The 24,974-nt window shown below is 44.1% G+C and overlaps 1 protein-coding gene across 1 annotated transcript in view; it reads left to right on the forward strand.

Annotated features, from left to right (window-relative positions):
- The window catches only part of IFT81 (intraflagellar transport 81), a 121,765-nt gene that overhangs the window by 70,384 nt on the left and 26,407 nt on the right, over positions 1–24,974 (forward strand). Inside the window, exons 14-17 of the mRNA XM_083151380.1 lie at positions 9,154–9,243; positions 17,867–17,953; positions 20,049–20,120; positions 20,214–20,299. Coding sequence (XP_083007506.1) covers positions 9,154–9,243; positions 17,867–17,953; positions 20,049–20,120; positions 20,214–20,299 — 335 coding nt within the window. The remainder of the gene's footprint in view (positions 1–9,153; positions 9,244–17,866; positions 17,954–20,048; positions 20,121–20,213; positions 20,300–24,974) is intronic.

Raw genomic sequence — 24,974 nt, forward strand, 5'->3', positions numbered from 1 at the left:
GGTGCTCAACCCATTGTTTCTTAGCCACCATCCACTCAGTTTTAGCTGACTCGGTTTTCTCGGCTATATATTTCTGTTCACTTTTACGTAATTTATCCTCGAGTGTCGCAACGGTCTCTCTAGTTTCTCGTTTAAGTGCTGAAATTTTTTTGATCATATTGCCTCTCAGGACTGCCTTAAACGTATCCCATACCGTGAGCGGGCTAGCAGTATCTAAATTGACTCTGAAAAACTCGTCAATCACCTCACTCCCGATCTCTTTATTACTAAACTGAGGGAGCCAGGAAGGATGGAGTCTCCAATATTTATAGCCCTCCTGGATTTCGGTGGATACTTGCATAACCACCGGGGAGTGATCTGAAATCCCGCGGGACTTATACTCGATGTTAGATACATTTTGCAGCAAGTTCCTAGAGGCAAGGATCAAATCAATACGCGAGAAAGAACCATACGTCTGGGAATAGTACGAGTATTGTTTTGTATTAGGATGTCGCTCTCTCCATACATCCCTCCAACCGATAGCTTCAATAAATTCCGCTAAGCTGCTGTGCCCAACGGGTATGTCTCCCCGGTTATTCCATCTATCAATAGTCGGCTTCATTACCGAATTAAAGTCCCCCAAACAGATTATATAACTGTCCGGTCGGGCAGATGCAAACTCTATCGCCATCCTAAGCACCTCAAAAGAAAAGGGGGGTGGAATATATACAGCCATTATACAATAGCGGATGGCATTTATCTTCCCATCCAGGAACACAAATCGCCCCCTATTGTCGATTTTATATTCTAAAAGATCAAACACAATATTCTTTCTAATGAGAATCGAAACCCCCCTAGAAGAGGAGGAGAATACCGAATGATAGGAGGAACCTATCCAAGGTCTAGACAGTGCTTGAATTCTGTTACCAAACATATGCGTCTCTTGGAGACAAATAATATCGGCCTCAAGGGTCTTGCACTGTTTCAGCACCAAGGATCTCTTCACCCTATCGTTTAACCCGCGCACATTCCAGGTCAATATGCGAATCATACCTTATTAAAGAGATAAGACAGCATTGTTCCCCAGGACCATTTCCACAGGCACCAAGGCCGAGGGTGTATAGGATGCGTAACCCAGTTTTCACTAACAGATATAATTGCATGCAGTTAGGACAAAAACACACCACATATAACATAACCCAACCAGCCACCCCCCTCCCTGTATGACCGATACCCAGCGGCATACCTGTATCTCCCCCCCACCACCGCCCACCTAACCCAAACAAAATCGCCCAAGGGCTTATTACTTGTTGGTCACACACCCCTACGGCTGGCCGATCCCCCCCCTTTGGCCCCACGCTAGTACATCATCAATAAACAACCCTACCCCGAGACCCCCCCCAATCCCCCTCTGATAGACCCGTAAAGCCACTAATACAAGTGTTGACCAGCATTTTTAAACAAGATGAACATTAAATGACCGTCATAAATTACAGGAGAGAAAGAAGAAAAAAAAAAAAAAAAGGCAAACCAAGAGAGAAAAAACACAACAAAAACATAAAAAAACTACAATTGTATGCCAGTGTCTACTATATCCTGGCCGCAAGCTATCATTTGATAATTGTCTAGTAGACAGATAATACTTGACCAGCCCGAAAGCTGCATTAAAGGGAAAAAAAGAGTACATAATGTCATTTTGTTGGAAGATCCTAAAAAAAAAAAAAAAAAAGGAAAGAACTGCTGGTAGATATCAGAATCACAGGATCTGGGCCTGCAAGCTTCAGGTTGATAATTGTCTGGCCGATGGGTAAGACTTATCCAGCCAGCCGGCTGCGTCAGAAGGAGAAGAAAAAAACAAAGTGTCGTTTTGATGGACAATCCTTAGTTTAGAAGGAAAAAGCATTGAGTAAGAAATCTTCAGCTCTCTCAATCTCGCTTTGATTCCATTAAAAGCCGCCCGTTCTTTTTGTACTGCATAAGGAAGATCCGGGAAAAGGGAAATTTTCTTCCCGTTATGCATTAGGCCGCCTGATGACCTCGCCAGCCGGAGGATGTCATCGCGGTCTTTAAAGTGTAGTACCTTGGCAATGAGAGTCCGTGCAGGGGCACCAGGTATTGGGGTTCTGGATGGTATCCTATGAGCCCTTTCAATTGAGAAAAAAGGGGAAAGGGCCTCTTTCCCCAGAGATTGCCTCAGCCATTCTTCAATAAATTTCTCAGGGGAGTTGGCCTCCACCTTCTCATCAAAGCCGACAAAGCGAATGTTATTACGGCGCAGCCGCCCTTCCATATCGGACATTTTGTCCTGCATTGCCGCGACTTTGCCCGCCAAGGATTTAACCTGGCCCTGTATTGGACGCAGCGCATCCTCCACATTGGAGATTCGTACCTCGGCCTCAGAGACCCTATCGCGGAGTTTCTGCGCATCATCACGCAGCAGCGTGATATCAGATTGGACTTTATTGAGTTGCTCAGAGAGCCGAGATTCACTGGAGTTGATCGCTTCAAGTAATTGCTGCAGAGTCACCTCCGGCTGTAGCTGAGAGGTGCTCCCAGCCTTAACCGGGGTGGACTGGGGAGTAGTTTCACGGGAGTCATTTGAATTTTTGGGCTGGGTGCGTGCAAACTTTTCAAGTTTAGAGGCTGTTGTGCTCTAGCTTGTTTTCCCCATTATGGCACTTTTTCAGCGTAAACTCAAGCTCTGGGTAATTAACGCCGTCGGTGAGGTACTATAGCAAACAGGGTGGGGTCCACAGAGATAAGTTCTTCACCACACACACATACACCTGTTCATTAGGTATAAAAGATGAATGGTTACCGGTTACCGGTTGATAGCAGTCCGCCAAAATCTGATCCTATAGAATGCAGTGCCCAAAAAAAAAAAAAAAAAAAAAAAAGATAAAATATTCAAAAGGGAGTTCTCCTTAATTTCTATCCTGCCTGCCCTGAGACTGATGAAACTCACAGGCAGCAATAGTTAAACAACCAATAGTCCTTTATGTGTGTGTGGACTTACCCAGACCAAGGAACACATCAGGGAAGAGCTATAGTCAGATGAAGGTCACCCAGGTAGTTCTCTCTGCGGCAAATCTTTGCAATGGACTGGGGAGTGCAGCAGTTCAGAGTCACACAGTATGCACTTCTACCCACACATTCATATTGCACCTCCGGGGTCCGCGTTACAAGGGCAAAGTTTCAACAAGGGCTTCAGTGGATCAGCAGATCTACCAGGCGGGATGTAATATCTGATGTTGGGCTCCCCTCCGTGTCAGGTCAGGTCAGCGTGCAGCTGTATCAGGACTTCAGAGCAGCGCAGCATCAAGCTTCCCCCACCGCTGTGCCAGCGTGTAGCGCCGTAGGTCCCCGCCCGGCCAGACTCTAGGCGGAAGCAGTCACCCGGACTCGTGACGTGCCTTCCACCGGCTCCCAGCGCCGCTCAGCCGGAGGTACTGGGACACACCAACTCGCAACCCCGCGAGCTCTCCACAAACAGCGGCACCCGGTCTATTCCGAGGGTCCCGGTCGGGGATCAATAAAACAGCAGGCAAGGGTGTTTTGCACCACACTCAGAGGGGTAAACTAGGGTAGAGTCAGGGGAGGAATCAGCGGCATCGCATCTAGCGTGGCGCCATCAGGGGAGCCTCAGCCACCTCCTCTACGTGCGCGCCGTCGTGACCCCGCCCTGGAAAATATATATATATACACGTACAAATTTTCATATTACTAATTGGGACACCTATGCACACACACATAGCCATCCTACCCATTGAGAGCCCTATTTAAACACACAGTAATCCTACCCACTAAGGACACACAAAAAACCTGCCCAGTATGGACACCGTCATCCTCTTACTAGGTACTTGCAAAAGTATTTACTCCCTTGGCATTTTTCATGTTCTGTTGTCTAACAACCTGGAATGAAAATGGATTGTTTGAAGGTTTGCGTCATTTCATTCATAGAACATGCCTACAACTTTATAGATGATTTTTTTTTATATTGTTAAGCACTCAACAAATAGGACAAAATAACAGAAAACTTCAGCGTGCATAACTATTCACCCCCCTAAAGTCAGTACTTTGTAGAGCCAACTTTTTGTGGCAATTACAGCTGCAGGTCACTTTGGATAAGTCTCTATGAGATTGCCACGGGTGTGATATATGGTTCCGACACTCGGGAGCCCGACGTCGGGATCCCGACTGGCCGGACTCAGACAGCATGGTGAGTGCAACAAAGCCCTTTGCAGGCTCGCCACGCAGCAGGCACGGTGGCTTGCTATGCTCGCCACCTATTCTATTCGGAGAATAGCCGGTGGCCGTCGGGAACCCGGCTGTCTGTGTTTTAACAGTCGGATCCCGACGTCTGGTAACTGACTGTCGGGATCCCGACATCTGGTAAATGACTGTCGGGATCCCGACTAGCACCCCTTGCCACATCTTGCCACTGGGATTTTTGCCCATTCCTCAAGGAAAAACTGCTCCAGCTCCTTCATGTTAGGTGGTTCCGCTTGTGAACAGCAATCTTCAAGTCTGACCACAGATTTCAATTGGATTGAGATCTGGGCTTTGACTAGGCCATTCCAACACATTTAAACATTTCCCCTTAAACCACTCGAGTGTTGCTTTAGCGGTATGCTTCGGGTCATTGTCCTGCTGGAAGGTGAACCTCCGTCCCAGTCTCAAATCACACGCAGACTGAAACAGGTTTTGCCCAAGAATATCCCTGTATTTAGCACCATCCATCTTTCCTCGACTCGAATCAGCAGCAGTCCCTGCTGCTGAAAAATATCCCCACAACATGATGCTGCTGCCACCATGTTTCACTGAGGGAATGGTGTTCTTGGGATGTGTTGGGTTTGCGGCAAACATAGTGTTTTCCTTGGTAGCCAAAAGTTTAATTTTAGTCTCATCTGACCAGAGCACCTTCCTCCATACATTTAGGGAGTCGTCCACGTGCCTTTTGGCAATCTCAAAACATGCCAACACTAAGTAATGGCATTTTTTCTGGCCACTCTTCGATAAAGCCCAGCTCTATGGAGTATACGGCTTATTGTGGTCCCATGCACAGATACACCAGTCTCTGCTATGGAACTCTGCAGCTCCTTCAGGGTTACCTTTTGGTCTCTGAGTTTTGGTGGGCAGCCCTCACTTGGCAGGTTTGTTATTTTTGGTATCATATTCTTTCAATTTTAAGATGATGGATTTGGTGGTGCTATGGGGGATATTTATTTGCTTCTCAACAACTTGGTCCCTGACTTGTTTGAGAGCTCCTTGGTCTTCATGGTGTGATGTCTCTTGTTTAGTGGTGTTGCAGCCTCTGTGGCCTTTCGGGAAAAGGTGTGTTTATACTGACAGATCATGTGACACTTATGCTGGGCACAGTGGCGTAACTGTAAATTTTGCTCCCCCCTGCCAAAAAGTTTGTGCCCCCCCCCCCCCTCCTCTCCAGAGTGTTTCCCCAGCATGTGATGTGATGAGCGTTTCCCCAGCTTGCTTCCTTGGCTCCGACGCAGCCCTACCATGCCCATCCGCCCGGCCACAGTAGCCAATACCCAGCTCTGTGAGGGGATTTGTTGTCTCTGCCATGGCTAGACCCGCGCTGCGGCTGACTCGCCTCCGGTGCTCAGCCAGTGGGCATCGCCAGGGAGCAGCATTTCAGTTCTTCAAGCGGGTGCCGCCACCCACATAGACCCCGCTGTGGCTTGCTTCCCCAAGCGGCAGCTGGGGTTGCCTTACAGTAGTTACGCCTCTGGCTGTGTACACACAGTGAGATTTGAAATTAGATTTCATGCAGATCACATGCAGATCGCAAAGGTTTGTAACCTTGCCATCCCGATGAGTGCTCCTGGGACAGCACAAATCGAAACCCAGATAGACAGGGCAGCAATGACTATATTGTGCAAATTGAATGTAGATTGCATAAATTGTATGTAAATAGTACAGAGTTAGCAAAGATTGCATTGCACTCGAATAGCAAGGGAATCTCACCGTGTGCACACACCATGAGATTGCACACAGGTGGACTTCATTTCACGAATTATGTAATGGTGTGTACACACGGGTACAATCAGCATGAGATTTTGACTATATAGTCAAGATCGCACAGGTTTTTTTACCTTGTGATTCTGATGCGATCCCTATCCCGTGGCAGCACAAATCGAAACCCAGATAGACAGGGCAGCAAAGAATATATAGTGCAGATCTGCACTATATCCTCCAAATCACATGCATGTCGAGTTGCTTGCTGTGCGATTCTATCCCGATGCGATCTGATCGAATGTGTGTACGCACCATTTCTTCTGAAGGTAATTGGTTGCACCAGAACTTTTGAGGGGCTTCATAGCAACTGGGGTGAATACATATGCACATGCCAATTTTCGGATTTAAATTTTTTTTGTATATATATTTTTCTTTCACTTCACTAACATAGACCCTTTTGTGCAGATCCATAACACAAAATTCAGATAAAAAATATTTTTATTTACAAGTTGTAATGTAACAAAATAGATAAAAAGCCAAGGGGGTGGATACTTTTGCAAAGCACTGTAGGTAACAGTTTATACACATGCAAGGCATCCTATCCATTCTGGGCATAAGCGAGACCATAGCATATGTTAAACATGTACAAATCTTGTTCAGTTCTGTATTGCTGCTTACTGTATAACATGGCAGGTGCATGACTTTCCCCTTATTTACTTAGTGTGGGGTAGGATTGGTTGGCATCATCATCATCATCTTCTCTTCTCACATTGCCCCACTCCCAGCACATTACAAACATGGAGTAGCAGCAGCTACTACACACAGGGAAATTTGCTGAGCGTTCTGAGTGATGAACACTCAGTACACAGCAATGTGTCAGCACTGTGTGCTGAGCGATCTGTCAGGGCCAGTGTTCTCCAGTGAGAACGGGGCACATTGGTATCGCTATGGCCCCTACATACAAAGTGATGTAGGTGCATTTTCTAAGCGATCTAAATAGATCGCTTTGAAAATCCCCTGAAATCCCCCCGCGTGTGGGCCTCATTACACTACGGACCTTATTTTGTTTGATTCGCAAGGCATGCTGCGTATCCTCGCACAGGCTGTAAATGGATGTTTTACATAAATATCCATTTGCAGGCTGTGGGGGAACACCCACATCATGCGATGGTCGCCGACCATCGCATGATGTGAAAGGCACACGCACATCTAAGATTACTCTGAGGTAACCTTAGATGTGCGTGGGCATTCAGAAGGAAGTGGGCGTGCAGCTGACATCCGGTGATGTCTCCTGGTGCCCTTGTCACTGGGCGATTTCCATGAGCGCGACTATCTGCCGCAGTCCCACCATGTTGGGTGCGTGCACCCTGCGAACAGTCTGTTCACCGCGGACGCATGCACCTGGCGTATGCACATGTGCAGAAATGCGGCTGCGCAAACACCAAACATTGTCCCTATGCGAATGGACCAAAATAACTCCCTATGTACAGAATGTGTTTTACTCCACTGTTATCAATGCAAAATACTTTACATTTGCGCCTAATGAAAGAGTCTCTAATGTTCCAAGAAATTCACCCACAAAGTAAAGCTAATGGTCTGGTTCTGCTTCTGAATTATCACTCTTGCCTGAGATATGTACAAATGTTATCTTATCTGCTTTGGCTGCTGGTGTAAGTAGATTTCCCGAGTACATTTCTTTTTCTCATGTCTGTATTTCCCTGCTTTATCTCAATTGCATTCCTCTTTCTTTAACATTTTTCTTTTATTACCTTGTACAAAGATTACTATCAAAATGTTGTCAACAAATTGTACAGAGAAGTAGCTTGTACCCTCCATATTTGTGAAATCACCTGTTATTGGTGGCTGCTCTGCAAGGCTGTCAGTCTTTCTATAATGTCTGTGTGTTATATTAATGTACATCATACTTGCCTACCCTCCCGGAATGGCTGGAAGGGTCCCGAAAATCGGGTCTCCCGGCCCCTCGGAAGGGTGAACAAGCCTCCCACATTTAGGGGGGCCCCCCGCATCATCCCCCGCACCCCCTCCCACTGCTGGGTGAGGCTGATTGACTCAAATTGCACCATTTAGTACTACCTCCTCCCCAAAGAGCTGTGAATCACGGCATTTCAAGGGGCGGGGCTTAATGCCGACAAGCTCTGCCCGCAGAATAATGCCAGAGTGTCTCCTCTCCGGGCTTTTACCAGAGAGGAGACTCTCTAAAGGTAGGCAAGTATGATGTACATGCTTTCATAGATTATGCTATCTATTATTAACAAGTACATAGAAATTGAGATGAGACATTACAAATTGTTAGACAGTAAATACTATGCATTTCCTCTGTATAGTATATGATAGTGAGATCTGCTTATTTCAGACAGTATTTCCATTTGTGCTGGCACCCGCAAAAAGCACTAGTGGGGGGACTTAGGCTGTGGAGGGAGGGGGGTTTAGGGTTAGGCACTTAGAAGGGAAGGTTAGAGTTGGGCTGTGCTACACTGGTTAGGTTTAGGCAGTAGGGTACTGGGTTTAGATTTAGGCACTTTTTTTGGGGGGGGGGGGGGGGGTAGGCTACTGGAAGGGAGGGTTAGGGTTGGGGGGCAGGAGAAGAGGGAGGGTAAGTATACTTACCTGACCCCTATCCGGATTAGCTCCTTTGTGATGTCAGCATCTGCATTCTGCCTGCTGGCATCCTGCCCGCCTGCCATCCACCTTTAAATATTTTAGCACAACCGCTGTGTTCAAAACAGCAATGGCTGTGCTGCTGTGTGTCTCTCTGAAGCTGCCCTAGTACTAGTACAGAGAAGCACAGCTAAGACCACTACAGCTACTGGGAACATCAGGGGGAGTAGGTCATTATTCCCTTCATCTCTACCCAAAACAAAAACATTCTATTAAAGTAAGTATTTGGTGCAATTTTTATTTGGAAACCAGCCAAAAGCTGTCATATTGTACAGTTACATAAATGCAGCTTTTTTCACCTTGGTGATTTCGGTTTATATACATTCATGTAAGTAACCAGTTTAATAAATGCCAGATTAAATTCAGCTTATTTCTTTTATGTACTAAACTGGTACAACAGTCAGCTGCCGGGTTAATGGGTTCAGGTACAATCATCACAAAGCATTCCTCTTCTCGGTGTGTAAACAGCTGATGCACATTTGTTTCATAACTTTATTGTTCTTGTCATTCTTTTCTAAGGTAAAGAAGTTAAACTCCTTGATATCAGATAAAAAGACAGCATTGGCACCTGTAATAAAAGAGCTGAGACCTTTACGTCAGAAATGTCAGGTTTGTACAGAAACCTGAAAACACTTTTATATTATTATTATTATTCTTATACTTTATAAAATGCTGGCATATTATGATGTATTGTAAATGAAATGATACAAATGCTGTGTGCCGTATGACAGCCCGACAGCCGGGATTCCAATGGTCAGTACTCCAAGATCTGAAACCCGACTGTTTAAATGCCCGACAGTCGGGATCCTGACTGACAGAGGCTATTCTCCCTCGTGGGGGTCCAAGACCAGCGATGTGTGCTGAGCGATCGGTGATAACCTAATTTTTGCCTATTAGTACTTGCAAGGCAATCTCAGATATTAATGCATGCACTAAATATTGGCGTTGGTGATGGCGACATATGGGACTGTGCTTCGCCATCACTATGGGCTATATACAGGGAGCGATCCGTGATTAATTCCTAAGCGATCTAGACAGATCGCTTAGAAAACAGACCCAAATTGCCCCATGTGTTTGAGCCTTAAGTGCTAAATGTACAAAGCGTTTGCCATTTCCGTTAATATTAGGGGGGTATTCAATGTCAGGGGCACGGCTGTCAAGCAAGCTCAACAGCCGTGCCCCTGTCCCGTTCTCGCTTTGCTCGACTTGAGCTTGGCGGTGGGGATTCAATGTCCCGGCCACCGAGCAGCGAGAAAGGGGCGTGGCCGCGAGCTGAGGGTGGAAATAGATGAGCTCCGGCCGGGAGCTCGTCTATTTCCGGCTTTTCTCGGTAGAACAAGCCCAACAGCTTTTGATGTCGGGCTCGTTCTGCCGAGAACCCCTGTTCAATATTGTCGGGGAAGACAGCATTGAATAGGGCCCCGCAGCCATCTCCCCTGTCGGGAGATGGCTGCGGGAGCACGACAAACATTGAATACCCCTTTTAGTGATTTTGACATGAAAATGTTGAACCTCCAATAATATCAAATGAAAACTATGCCTGGCTTAGTAAATCTAACCCTAAATGGCCAGTTTAATATGCACATCATTCACTTCATAATTCATTAGTTTATCTTGTGTGTGTGGATTGTGCTATTTAAAACAGCTAGTCAGATACCTATTAGATTCCTGTGGTCGGAAAGAGTTTGTTGGTTAAAGGGGCCAGAGAAGGCTGAAAGGTTTTGTACTGATTAAAAAACTGGCTAGATAGATCATACTGATGAGATGTGACAACTAACCACCCACAAAGTCCTGTCGGAAAGAAACAAGTCTGCTTGTAGTGGAAAACATTAAAACAACTGTGTATTGGAAAAGGTTATGGCAACATTAATCCTACCAGATATCAACAATTCGAAATACCTTTAATGATTTACTGAGGCTTGAGCTGTTCATAGTATTCCTATTCATGTTGATTTTAGACATAGAGTGGCTTCATAGAGGAAACCTTTTTAAATGACATTTGGTGATATGTACAACTTTACATACTCGCATATGAGGATGTTAGTAGTACAATAACTGCCTTACGCAGGGAAACATCTATGTGAGCAGTTGACCGTTTTACCACAAATTAGTCTGGGTGATATGTCCCACGTCTTGTGAATTTAATACACCAATATGATAAGGATCTAGAACAGTGATGGCTAACCTAGACACTTCAGCTGTAGTTGAACTACACATCCCAGCAGGCCCTGCTACAGTTTTACTATTTGGCCATGCTAAAACTGATGCTGGGATGTGTAGTTAAACAACAGCTGGAGTGTCAAGGTTAGCCATCACTGATCTAGAAGGCACAATTATACCAAATATATTGGGGGTAATTCAGACCTGATCGCAAAGCTAGTATACAAGTGGGGAAGGGTTTTTTCTTTTTGGGAAATGGGGGAAGGGATAGAACCTGAGCACAAGCGACACTGGAAGATTTTACAGATTAGTCTAAAGTATAGTTATAGGAATAAGTAATTACCACAGTGTTTTACAGTCAAACAACCAATTGTCTGGTGTATGGTGACGTGGCGGTGCTCCCCTGAGAGTAAAGACCATGTACCGAAGATTGAAGAAGAAAAAGTACTCTCTTTTGTTTGGGGGCACTCTTTTAATTAGTGTCTAGATATTTCGTGAAAAAATAAAATTTAGCTTTTAATAATTTCATTAAAATATTTTGGTCAGACCGACACACAGACAAACAACATAAAATGTGAATACCAATCAACTGTAATTTTTATGTTTCATGTTGTTTGTCTGTGTGTCGGTCTGACCAAAATATTTTAATGAAATTATTAAAAGCTAAATTTTATTTTTCACGAAATATCTAGACACTAATTAAAAGAGTGCCCCCAAACAAAAGAGAGTACTTTTTCCTGATTGCAAAGCTGCAAATTCGCATTGCGGTCGATTGTTGATAAACTGTGCATGCGTATGGCCCGTAGTATGCATGGGCAAGGCCTCCTGCAACTAAATCCTGCTACTTTTTTTAATCGCTGGCCATTCGCAAGGTGATTGACATGAAGCAGGCATCTGGGGGTGGGAACCGTCTGTTTCAGGTGAAAAACGCTGGGCATGCCAGAAAAATGCTGGGATTGACAGGGAAAACGCAGGTCTACCCAAGCATTTTAGGAACCAGATATGCCTGGTTTTATCGCAGCTGCTGAGTAGGTCTATGGCTGGTCTGAGCCTGTAATGACTGGTGCCCCATGGAAAAATCCTTCGATGGTTAGCAGCTTATGAATGGTTTTGAATATATTCATACGGCTGGTATCAGGTCTGAATTACCCTCATTGTCATGACCCAGAGTATCAAAACATCTTATTTACCTTAGCAGCCATCTCTCCAGGCTGGCACTGTGGTCCGCTCACTGTGTGCCCACATGCTGCTCCTAGGCAGTGCTGGGATCTACATCAGGGCATCTCGCCAAGTAGATGCTGAACCCTGTCCATGCTGCCGCTTAACACCACTCCCCTCACTAACATGCTGATTCCGGACTCCCAGCAGCGCTCTGCTCACTCCGCCTTCCCAGCATTCAGGTCCACTTCCTCCACACAGAAGTTCCCTCCAAAACTGAGAAATGGGGCCAGCCATGTTGGAAACATTCACCCGATAGTTCTCCGTCACTGTGGGCACTGTTCCCAGTCAGCTGACCTCAGTGGCCATCTGAGGACTTTGTTGTCTATATAGAGAGCTTCCTGGCCACTAAACAGCTCTGTGCTGATCTCCCTGATACTAAAAGTTTCAGTATGGTTCCAGTTCTTTATATCCAGTTCCAGTCTGGTTGTCTATTGTCTCTGTTCCTCCACTGCTCACCATTTCCAGCCTGGCTGATACAGAGACACCAGAGTAGATGCATTAAATGCCCACTTTTAATTTTAACATTTTGGATGCTGATGTGGGGGTGTGGAATCTGCCAGACTCCCACAGCGCATCAGTCTAGTGCTGATGTGCTGCCTCTCTCCCCCTCTGGTTTACTGGGCATGTGTGAGATCTGGGCCGCAACCACTGACAGCGCTGTTCCTGATGCAGTGTATGGGGCAATGACACCTGCATTGCTGCAGCTGTCAGAACAGTCAGTCACTGCTACAGTACTTGTACATAGCAGAGTCGATATAGACATAGGAGCCCCTGTCACTGAGCATACTTCTACTCGTTCATACTTCTGGGAGACGGGAAATAATGGAGCACATAATGGCACTGATAACTGCTTCTCCCCCTAACAATGCTTCTTATGCTGCCCATACGCTTGTGCGATCAGATTCGATGCGACATCGCAGTGCGATGTCCATCGAACCCGATCGCATCTTGTGGTGATAAAGTGCTTCCTTTGCAGCACCCGATGTCTCATGCAATATTGAGATGGCACATCGGGCGCTGGAAGAGAGTGGGCAGAGGGCGGCGTTATGTAGCGCAAGAAGCGCTAACGGGTGTCGGGGGGTCAGTCAGTCAGTGGTGGCAGCAGAATTGTTTAAACACTGGGCAGCCCTCTGATTGGCTGAGCTATATCAACCAATCAGAGGGCTGCCCAGTGTTTTAAACACTTCTGCCGCCACCGCTGACAGACCCCCGCCACCCGCTAGCGCTACTTATTGCTCTACATAATGATGTCCTCTGCCCGCAGTCTCCTACGCTGCCAGCGGTCCCTCCAACCCCTCTTCCCATCCCCATGCTGATGAAAAAGCGTTCCCTCCACCCCCCACCTGTGGATTGCATTCGAGCATCGCATGTGGTTAAAAACCACATGCGATTGCTCCTGCAATTCGATAAATATTATATGCAGCACATAAGATCTTGAGACCCGACATTCAGCTGGCATGCCCGCGCATCGTGTCGAATGTCCCCATAAAAATGCATACAATCATTCGATTTCTCAGCCAGATGCGGTCGAAATCGAAGGATTGTATGCAATATCTCACAAGTGTATGGGCAGCGTTAGATTTACCCCCCAGTACTTTAACACCTGCCCAATTCCAGTCCAGCTGCTTTGCCGGTTTCACCTACTGTATGTGGTACCAGTCGGGTCACTTTTGCATTTTACTCAGGTCACCTATCCTGTTCCACGTCAGTCTCCACAGCTACTCCAATCCTGTAACTAATCCAGTACCAGCCTCAGGAGTTCCCAGACTGGTCACAACCACAGCATTCTAATCTGCTCTTAGTGTTCCTGCTGTCTACTGAGGACTTAAGTAAAAGACTTTTCCTGTATAATAGTTATTTCTTTATTCATTCATGCCTTTGGACCAGCCAATGCTAGTGTACCAGTTACATGTACACATCTCATTCCCAAATTCCATAAGTGCGAGCTGGATCAAGCCTCCGTGCTTCCTCCACGCTCCTGTTGCTCCAGCTCTAGCCTCACAGGCCTATCAAAGCCAAGCCCAAACCTCAGGAGTGACAAATATTTTCTGTGTTCCACAAACACATTTTTGAGCAGCATCTGTGGTACTGGTGTGAATACCCAGATGATTGAGAGTCTCTATCAGCTGCTTTGTAGCTCCATTAGTATTTAATTCCATCACTCTAGCTTGCAAGCGCTCACAAGTGTCATGTCTGCTCCCTTTTCTGTCTACCCCCCATGTACTGGTTATGTTTTATTCTGCAGTTTGGAGTATTACTGAATCTGTACTTGTGGCCGTGCACCTTATACTTGTATTTTTACCACACCTCATGTTTGTATGTTGGCTGCTGGCAATCCAGAATTTTGGTGCCAAATTAATAATAATTTCATTAAGGAAGATCATTATTTTTTTAATGGAGGTGTCACTGATTATTTACTAATCAAGTGAACCAGAGTCTTCCACCTCAGCATAATGTGGATAAACACGAGTATATTAAAGGGCTGTTCAAAATCTTATTTAGAATTTTGTTTTCACCTGCCGCCACTAATAATGAATAATTTCACAGATGATCTGTTATCACATAAACCAGCTAATATTGCCGCTGGATCTCCCATCACTAATTGTGACATTTGGTCTTGTTTAATCATTAACAGACACCAAACCTAGGAGATGTTTTGGTACATTTCCAGATCTTCGAAAATTAAGCTGGAAAATATATAAAATCTGCATATTTATGTTCTTCCAAAAATTAAATGTGAACAGTTGTCAAAATGTATTTGGACATATTTCTATGATCTAGATTAATTTTAATAGATAAATGTAATTAAAAAAATTAGCTTGCTGAGAAACAGGGCTGGCAACATAAATACAAGTTGAGTATCCCGTATCCGAATATCCGTTATCCGAATTATTCCGAAAACCATACATTCCAGAAAGTTTAAAAAACTTTTTTTTTTTTTCTAAAAACTCACTGGGGACATCTGTAACAGCACTGCTGAGGGAATGATTTGTAACTGGCACTATATATGTACAAGAAAATTATTGCTTGGCATTCAAATTCAATATCTGAGAAAGTACACAAATTTTGTTTCATGTTTTGAAACCTTGTTTTTTGAACAAATAAAATATATTTGTGTGCATTTCATGTGTTTGATGTGTTTATACAGCATAAATGCAAGATACTTCAAAATACATCATTGAAATATTAAAATATTCAAATATTCCGAAATACGGAATAATCCGCTATCCAAACCTCTCCTGGTCCCGAGCAATTTGGATACAGGATACTCAACCTGTATTGGCACTTGATTCACTGATATATCAGTTACCCCTCTCGACCATCTTGGCCTGCCCCCCCCCCCCCCCGGCCAACCCCTCAAATCATCCCTCCCCTGTGTGTGCCAATATTTACATTTCAATTTTGTATGAATCTTTGACAAGACCGGCATCTCAGGTCAGCATGACAACATGATGGTCAACTGCGTTGCTCAAAGTCAAGCAAAACATGAATAAAAAAATCAGGATACAGCATTTAGAAAAACAGAAATATCTATATTATCTAAATGTAGAACAGAAAAAAGTGGCAAGGGCTTTGCTGCAATTTGCAGCTGAAATGGGAAAAGGCTCCGCCCTCCACTCAATATGTTTCTATGTAAAAAAAAAAATCATGACTTTTTAGTGCGCTATTCCTCAACATCCAGACCACTAATCAAAATTCTGCAACCTTATTGTATATCAATACCCCTCACCCTTTCGAATGACCCCTGCGCCATCAAAATCTGTGTTTTGTTTTTTTTCATTTCAGAGGGATTTATATCACACAAAATTGCATAGCCAATGATGGACGATATTTTAAATGATATGCACGGTAACAAAGTTTGTTTTGTGCATAACCTCCAGTGTATACTCACTATACTGTTAATAATGGACGCTCCTATGAGTCGTTAGCGATGTCCTTGGTTCTCTGTACATGCAGCTCAATCTGAGGATATCGTCAATGACAGCATACTACTGGAATGTGGCCACTAACCATATCGTTTGGTTGGGGAAACTGTTGACGACATTGCATTGTTTGCAATGTCATCTAGTGTGTACCCAGCTTTACAATCTGTTGGAATCAGCTGCAGATGCATGAGGTAGACACTAGGGTGGTTATAGTGAGTCTACTGTGGGAGTGGTTGTGACATTGAAAGCTGGGCAGGCTAAGTGGCGCCTCAGTGAGTGGCAGCTGCTGCAGCATAGGAGAGCTGTGTGTTAGGAAGGACAGTGAGAGTGTTAAGCATGCAGCACCAGAAACTGGAAGGGTCGGGATAATATTTACCCCAGCCTCACAAACCGCCATCCGCTGTATAGGAGCATACAGTGACTAACTAGATAAAGCAAAGTGAGGCTCGAGCTTCAGGGTATATCTCGGCCTTACAGATGTGAGTACCTCTGTGGACTCTCTGGTATCCGGATGATAGGTTGACATGCATTAAGTCAACATTGACAAAAGGTCAGCAGTAAAAAAATGATGACACAAGCAAAAGGTTGACACGACAATGGTCGGCACATGAAAAGGTTGACATGAGTTTGTTTTAGATTCTTTTCTTGCTTTACGAGCCACGTGGACTACAATTGGGAGTAGTAAAGTACCCGAAGCGAGCCATGCGATGATGCCCACTAAACTAATTGGGGCTCCATGTTGACATTGACACAAAAAAAACCTGAAAAATCTCATGTCCTTTCATGTGACTGCCTTTTCAATGTCAACCCTTTGCTTGTATCCCCTTTTTCTTTTTATCAATGTTGACCTTGAACCTGTTGACCTTTTAGTATCAACCTATTGACTGTCGACGCCTTGATCCACACCTGGACCAGTCCAATCCCGCTCCCTAGGTTCAGTGCAGTGATAAGCTAACTGCTCTATATGCCCCAGGGTAACGATGTAAAGAGAGAGACAAGCTATCTGTGGAAGGAAGTGTAGTTTCCTGAGTAATTCATTCTAGATTGCAGAGCTCGCTTACTGCTCCTACAGTTACTTATTCACAAAGTTACAACTAATGTAGGAAGACTTGCTACAGTGATTTTTCTGAAGTTATTGCTAGCAATAATTTGCATGCATGCTAATCCTATAGAAGAATAGAATCATTTTTGGTAGAGGCAGCGTTACATGTTCTTTATTTATATTGCTCAGCAATCATATTGCTCAGTGTCTCTATTTCATCAGCGACCAGAGATGGTCGCTGATGATAAGGAGACACTGCCGGGGGAAGCCGCAAGGGACACAGCTATTCGCCGGGAAGCCGCCAGGGGAAGCCTGCGAACAGAGACCATTGCAGGGCTGGTCGGGGGAGCGCGCTCCCGTTGTGTCTCCCCGTATGCACGGGGATATGGTCGCTCAGCGACCATATCCCCGGCGATTCTTGCTAGAATCGCACCGTACGGGGCTCTACTGTGCAAAGTGGTAGTTTAATGGGAATGTATTGTGATTCACTGACTAGTCACTATCTTTATCAGAGAAGTGTTTACATTATTAAACAAGGTTTGTAATATTATCCTTTCTGCGTAGGCGCAAACCCCAACCATCGGGGCAGGAGCCGAATTTGGTTCACTCCGAGTGAACCGGAATCATCCCTATTGTGTATTGTGGCTGGTAGTACTGTAATACTGGTTGTGTCAGCGCTACTGGGTTACAGGCAATGTGTCTGCCTAATGCGACGGACAGCACCCAGCCGACGTGTGTTATACTGGAATTATACACATCTGCTAAGTTTATGTAAGCGACACTTTGTATGCCTAGATGACAAGCTGCTGAATGACAGGTCAGGTGCCATGTGCTGAGCTATCATAGTACTTGCTGACATGGATCTCTGCCCTTTTCACATTAGGAGATGACCCAGGAGTATGATGAAAAGAAAGCACAATACGACAGCTGTGCTGCTGGCCTAGAGAGTAACTGCTCCAAGCTAGAACAGGTATGATGTGCTGTAACCTATTGCATTGTAATAAATGCCTGAATGTGTATGTATATATGGGTTTGTGTATTAAGTGTCACAATTCCAGCGCAAAATATAAATGCACATTTGGGGGGTTATTCTGATTCACTCTCTAATGGACAAAACCATGTGCACTGCAGGTGGGGTTGATGTAACATGTGCGGAGAGAGTTATATTTGGGCGGGGGGTGTACTTCAAACTGATATCTATATTGCAGTGTAAAAATAAAGCAGCCAGTATTTACCCTGCACAGAAACAATAAAACACCCAAACTCTCTCTGCACATGTTACATCAGCCGCACCTGCAGCGCATATGGTTTTGTCCATTAGAGAGTGATTGTGCCTTTCCGAGTGAATCAGAATAACCCTTTTCGTGGAGATTTTCTTCGCTTTGTTTTTCAGAGACTTTAATCTCGTCTATTCTAAGGTGCCCATACATGGAGCGATGCGCACCGTGCATTTTAAACTAGATGTGATGCAATCTAGTTAAAAAAAAAAAACGGGAAGCACATACTGTGTGCTGTGCGCTGGAGCGCACTTCGCACCCATACATCAAGCTGTGTATGGGCGCCTTTAAATCAAATAATACTGATTCAATTATCAAGAAGGTCCCTGCTATTCACGTGCATCATATTTATTTGCTCGGATTTACTTGCATCCCATAGAGGTGGAAGTACTGTAAGGTTTCCCCTCTCATAATTATCCAAATCTGTCCCATAGTCTGTCCACTGTGTATTTAGTTACTTGCAAATGTCTCTTCTCATTGAGTGATTCTTTCATGGCTGTTAAAGTGTTAAGAAGTTGAGAAAGATGAAAAAAAAATGTTTTTAATAACAACTAGATCAACTAGAAAACATTTAGGGGGCGATTCATGCATTGCACATTTTTCTGACTGTTCTGGTCGTCGGGTTCTGTTTGCACCACCATAGGCTGCAAGTAGAACCTGCTGTCTGTGGTAAGCCCTCAGTAGCAGTACAGAGTTTTGCGGACAACCACCCATTGGGCCTTATTCAGTATGGACCACATAGCATACACTTAGCATATACGATCCATAGCAATGCAATTGCTGAACACTGAAGGTGCGTACACACAGGGCAATATGATCTCTGGCAATATATTGCTAGCAATATATTGCTCAGCAATCATATTGCTCAATGTCTCGTTTTCATCTGCGACCAGAGATGGTCACAGATGAAAATGTCACACTGCCGGGAGAAGAGGCAGTGGAAGTCACTGGTCGGAGTAGCATGCTCCTCCGACCAGCGACCATTCAGGGGCTGAAAATGGGAGCGCGCACCCGGCGATTTATCTCTGGTGCACACTCCAATCACTGGCAATATGGTCGCTCAGCGAGCCTATTTCCAGCTATATTTGCAATAATCGCCCCCGTGTGTACGCACCTTAAGACTAACCTTACTCAAGCTGCCTGTCGCAGGACGGTTGGTAAGGCCAAGGTTATTATAAAAATGGTGGCCAGACTCTCCCAAATTTACAATGCTAACGCCTCTGCCGGTCATTCAGGCAGAGGCATTTGCAAATTTTCAATGCGATCACAGGACTCTTCCTGCATAGACCAGGATGGATCCTGCAGTTTTCCGACCATCGGTGAATTTGCTCCACTGTGTGTTGTGTCTGGTAATAATACTGCTTGTTTCAGTACTACAGGGTTACAAGCCCCAGCTGTCTTTTTAAGGTGCCAGGGACTTTTTCCCTTTGTGTCCATACATGCTTGAATCTGCCCCAAAGTGTTAAAATCATGTATTTTAAGTCAAGACTGCAGTAATGCAAATATAAAGTATAAAACTATATCACAGCATTAATTAATGAAGATTGAAATAAAAGATTAGAACAGTATTTTCGGTAAGTAGGTAAGGATTATTTTGGTAACCTGTATTTAGTTTTATTGCGGATATTTGCTTCTTGTTTGCCATGACTAATGTGCCCATGGGTAGGCTTGTGTATGGTGTTCTCACCCGCAATTCATGCGATTGCCGCCACAGCAAAGTGTGTAAATAGTCGTATGCATCCAGAGGAGATTTTATAATACATTTGTTTTATTTGTTTATAACTCCAGGAGGTCAGAGGGCTTCAGGAAGAATGCAGTCATGCTGAAAGCCAATATCATAACATAAACTTGATGAAAAAGGTCAGAAAGTGGATATTTGTTTAATATCTCCCCCCCCCCCCCCCCCCCCCCCATGAAGTTTGGACAGAAAGTAACTATGTGTTGTTTCATTAGAGTGCTGAAGTACAGATACAACGTGCTGCTGACGAGATGAAAGCGTATGTCTCTCCAGACTCCCAGGAAAGGAGGAAAGCTATCAGGTAGGTTTATTGTATTTATACACATCTTGGTTGCAGATACAGTATCATAAATATCTGAAAAATGTCATCTTAGCCACGCTGCGCTCCCAGCCACCCGGAGGCAAGTTGGAGTTTGGTGCTCCCCATACAAAAAAAGATACTAGTTACAAGCCTTTAAAAATGATGGAGGAACATAACCGTAATGTCAGCGCCAACTTAGAGAATTGTATACAGTAGATAGCTCTCCCAGCCAGTCTATAGGGACCAGAAGCCACCATGAATTTACAAGGCTCCAGCTACACTGTGTAAAAATGGTCAGTGGATTGGACTAATAAGTTATATCCGTCGGCAACATGTAGAATTAGCGGTCACCGGTGGGTTCCATCACACACTACAGCTGCTGTGCCGGGTGCAGTGTTGCTGCAGCACAGGCTGAGTGGTGCCAGGAGAGAGCTGTCATGTCCCCTACTGCAGGTGTTAGCAGGGCTCCTGGGGTGGAGCCTGTTAACTATGCAGCAGCAGCAGCTGTAGTACGTGCGCCACAGAGCTCCATTGGAAGAAAAGCGGTCACACTTGGATACCGCTGTGAACCACACAGGTACATGTAGGGGCCCCTTCAGATCCTGGGGCCTGGAGGCAGGAGTCTCCATTACCTCTGGGAGTTACACTCCTGTTTCATTTCTTTTTTATGTAGAATGATGTCTTCCGACAGAGGTCTATAAGGGTAAGGATGGCTTTAGGGGGTATGGGGTATAGGGTCAACATTAAGAAGGTCGACAGTCAATAGGTGGACCACTATTGGTCGACGGGGTATAGGTTGACACATGAAAAAGGTTGACATGCCTTAGGCCAACAGAGTTGCAAGGTCGACACACGAAACAGGTCAGCATGGAAAAGGTCGACATGAGTTTTTCACCGGGCCAATGTCAACATACATCAACATGGACACCATAAAAGTGTACTGGCGTCGCTCGCTATGCTTCGGTCACAGTGCCTCACTATACTTGGAAAACTAGTATGATCTAACTCTGTGTCCACTTGGATAGTAAAGTAAGAAAAAACACTTTTTTGGAAAACTCATTTCGAGCTTTCCCATGTTGACCTATCCCAAGTCGACATATTGCATGTGTCGACCTGAGGTATGTTAATCTTTGTTTATGTGTCAACCTAATGACCGCATTCCAGCTTTAGTTGGGTCACATCACTGTATTGCAAAGTAGAGTGCATAATAGTATATATAGTGTGTGTATATATATATATATACACACGTGTGTGTGTGTGTGTGTGTGTGTGTGCATATAAGTGCATAAAAGTAATATTTTCTGTTTCAGATCAGCCATTGTGATGAGTAGATTTTTTTTTATTAGTTAGGTAGAGCAGGTAAAGAATGTATAACTAGAATGAAGGATTCCTTTGTTAGTAAGGATTATCTCTGTGCAGAGGAAGATCTAGGTCTTCATAGGACCCTAAGCAAGACACAGATTTAAAGCCACCCTTCCACAAACAATCCATAGCACTATAGGGGCCTAATTCATGATTGTACGCTGTGGCCGATGTTCATGTAATAGTAATTATTGGCAAACTGCACTCTCAGTGAGGGCTGTGTGTGTGTGTGTGTGTGTGTGTGTGTGTGTGTGTCAACCTCTACAGCTATTGCTATGAAATAACATAGTACAATTGCAAAGCACCATTGAGCAGTTCACTGTTGTCAATAACAGGTACTGGAGAAATATCTCAAACAGCAGGATGATGGTGGCTTTCATAAATCGCCATTGCGGTACAGGAACCAAATCTATAATGATGGAGATATCTTAGGCAAAGAGAAGTCTAAGGTTACTTTCAAAGTTACATGTAATAGGCAACAGACAATAAAAATGCAGTGGACTATTAAGTCAAAGACCAGTTGTTGCATGAGAATTAAATCAGAAAGCGTTCCAACTACTGATGGAAAGATTCAGGCTTCCTCAAGTTGACATTATGCAATGAACTACAAGGGACAGAAAGAGTGAATGCATTAACAGTGCTATCAATGTTTCCAGCTATTCCGTGTATTCTCTTAACCCTTCGAATGCCAAATGAATTAGTAAAAAAATTGCCAAGCAAACCTTTTTATTCATCATAATGACATGTAACATTTTACCTTTTATAGGAAAGATATATTCTATCTTTACTCAACATTTTTTATTTGCATTTATATAATAAATGTGAGTGAAGCTGGCATTTTTAGCGGATATTTTGGACATCTCAAAGGGTTCATTTTTTTTCTTGTATGCTAAAAAACATAAAAAAAGAGAAAGCATAGGTAAGCATAGAAAGCAAAATCTTATTTTGGCCACAGCATCCATGGTTTTCATTAGCCTTGGAGGTATTTTTCCGAAGAACCATGGTTCTTTTGGGGGTTTTTTTTCTCACGATTTATTACTTCACGGACCTGTCTTTCACCAAATATAGGAAGACTAAAGGTGCCCATACACTAGTAAGATTTATCTTCAGATCTGGCTGGTTGGAACAAAAACATGGTTATGGATGAGTGACAGTTTGTCAGTTTTCCAGCATTTCCAAGCAAATGGTCAACTGTCATATGCTCTCATCCATAACCAGGTTTTTGTTCCAACCAGCCAGATCTGAAGATAAATCTGTGTGTGTATGGCCACCTTTAGTCTAATGGCATGTAAATTTAGCTGGTGTTACTCAGGCATAAATAAGTCTCATTGCCAGTAATGAACATGATCTTGCAGGGAAGAACTAAACTCTCTCTTCAATACAAAGTTTGGAAGAGATTTTTTGCAGGTATGAATCTAAAACAAGTCCAACCAAAGCAATCATTTCATAGATCCTTGAATTTGTGCAACATGGTTTCAATAAAGAGCTTGTCATATACATGCTGGTTCTTGGTGTGAGGTGGTACCCGCTTTTGGTTCTTGTTGTGATTAATGGCTTTGTAAGTTGTGCAGCAATGAGTTACTTTTTCATTTTGTATATGCGCGCTCAAGGTACATGTATCAGCAGAGGGTGCTTTGCTGGATAACAAATTGGCCTCAAACTAATTAATGATTCATGTCTTGAAGAGGATTTTCCTCTCTGTTAATTCTTTAGGTCACTGTGAGTGACCTAAATTTATTGCCTAATGCTATCACTAACCAGTTCTGGATGTTTCTCTGTGATCATTGACACTGATGTAGTGACAGGTGCGTCCTCCAGAAGGGAAGTATTGTAGTCTAATGAATAAAAAGTAACAACCAGAGCGCGCACTGTATTGATCTAATTTACTATTTTATTTAATATTATAAAGATGATAATCTAAATCACATATATAGTAAAAAATAATAATAATAAAACAATAATTAAATACACCTTAAAAAAGATTTATAATGAATGCTATATTCATTGATTCATAAAATGCATCAGCATCCACCTTAATTGAACAATTAAGGTGGATGCTGATGCATTTTATGAATCAATGAATATAGCATTTATTATGAATCTTTTTTAAGGTGTATTTAATTATTGTTTTATAATAAATAAAATTACTACAGTAAATATGTGATTTAGATTATCATCTTTATAATATTAAATAAAAATAGTAAATGACCATATATAATCGAGTATAAGCCTACTTTTTCAGACCATTTTGTATGCTGAAAAAACCCCCTCGGCTTATACTCGAGTGAGGGTCCCACTTGAGTCAATGAGTTTTCCCAGTTTTTTTGTTGTAAAATTAGGTGCCTCGGCTTATATTCAGGTCGGCTTATGAGTAAATATGGTAGATCAATACAGTGTGCTCTCTGGTTGTTACTTTTTATTTTCTAAGGTTCAGATATTCTGTTTTTTGGGAGCAGCATTAAAGCTGTGGTTGATACTTAATAAATTTAATTTAATTATACAAAAAGGTGCGCCTGATTATACCTTTAAAGGTATATACCAGTGGTGGCCAACCCGTGGCTCTTGAGCCTCATGCGGCTCTCCCCCTTGTAAAGTGCGGCTCCTGCTCCCATTGCTGCCCACCGTCTGTCCCAGTCCCCCCTGCTGCCGGTTCCCTGAATCCCTTCTCCTTCTGAGGGGAGGAGAGCACCTTACTGTGCATCCTTGTGACTGGGCCATCCGCCAATCAGAAGCCGGCCAGTGAGCTTTGATTGGTGGATGGCCCAGTCACAGGGAAGTGAGGGGGAAGGAGACGCGTGGTGTGCTGTGCTGTGCTCTCCTCCCATCAGTGACATGACAGGAGGACTGCAGGGGGACACCAGACTGTCCTCTCCCCGCTTGGCAGCAGCAGCAACAACGGTGAGTGCTGCTGCTGGGAAATTTGCACTGTGGGGGCATAGCAGTTTGTGGCACTGTGGGGGCATAGCAGTTTGTAGCACTGTGGGGGCATACCAGCTTTTTGGCACTGTGGGGGCATACCAGCTTTCTGGCACCGTAGGGGCATACCCGGCACCGTGTGGTGCATATCTGGCATCGTGGGGGGCATATGTGTATCTGGCACTATTGGGGGCATATGTATATATGGCACTGCACTATTGGAGGTATATTTGTATCACACCCACCCAAGGGGTCAAAATAGAGTATGTCCCTTTTTTTGGCGCATGCGCCTTCGGCGTGCGCATGATGTCGGCTCTTTAGCTTGACTACCGATATTTTTCGGCTCTTTACCTCTGACCGGTTGGCCACCCCTGGTATATACTATTTGGTTGTAGTC

This window comes from Crinia signifera, chromosome 1 (assembly GCF_055691185.1).
Source record: "Crinia signifera chromosome 1, ASM5569118v1, whole genome shotgun sequence".
Lineage (NCBI taxonomy): Eukaryota > Metazoa > Chordata > Amphibia > Anura > Myobatrachidae > Crinia > Crinia signifera.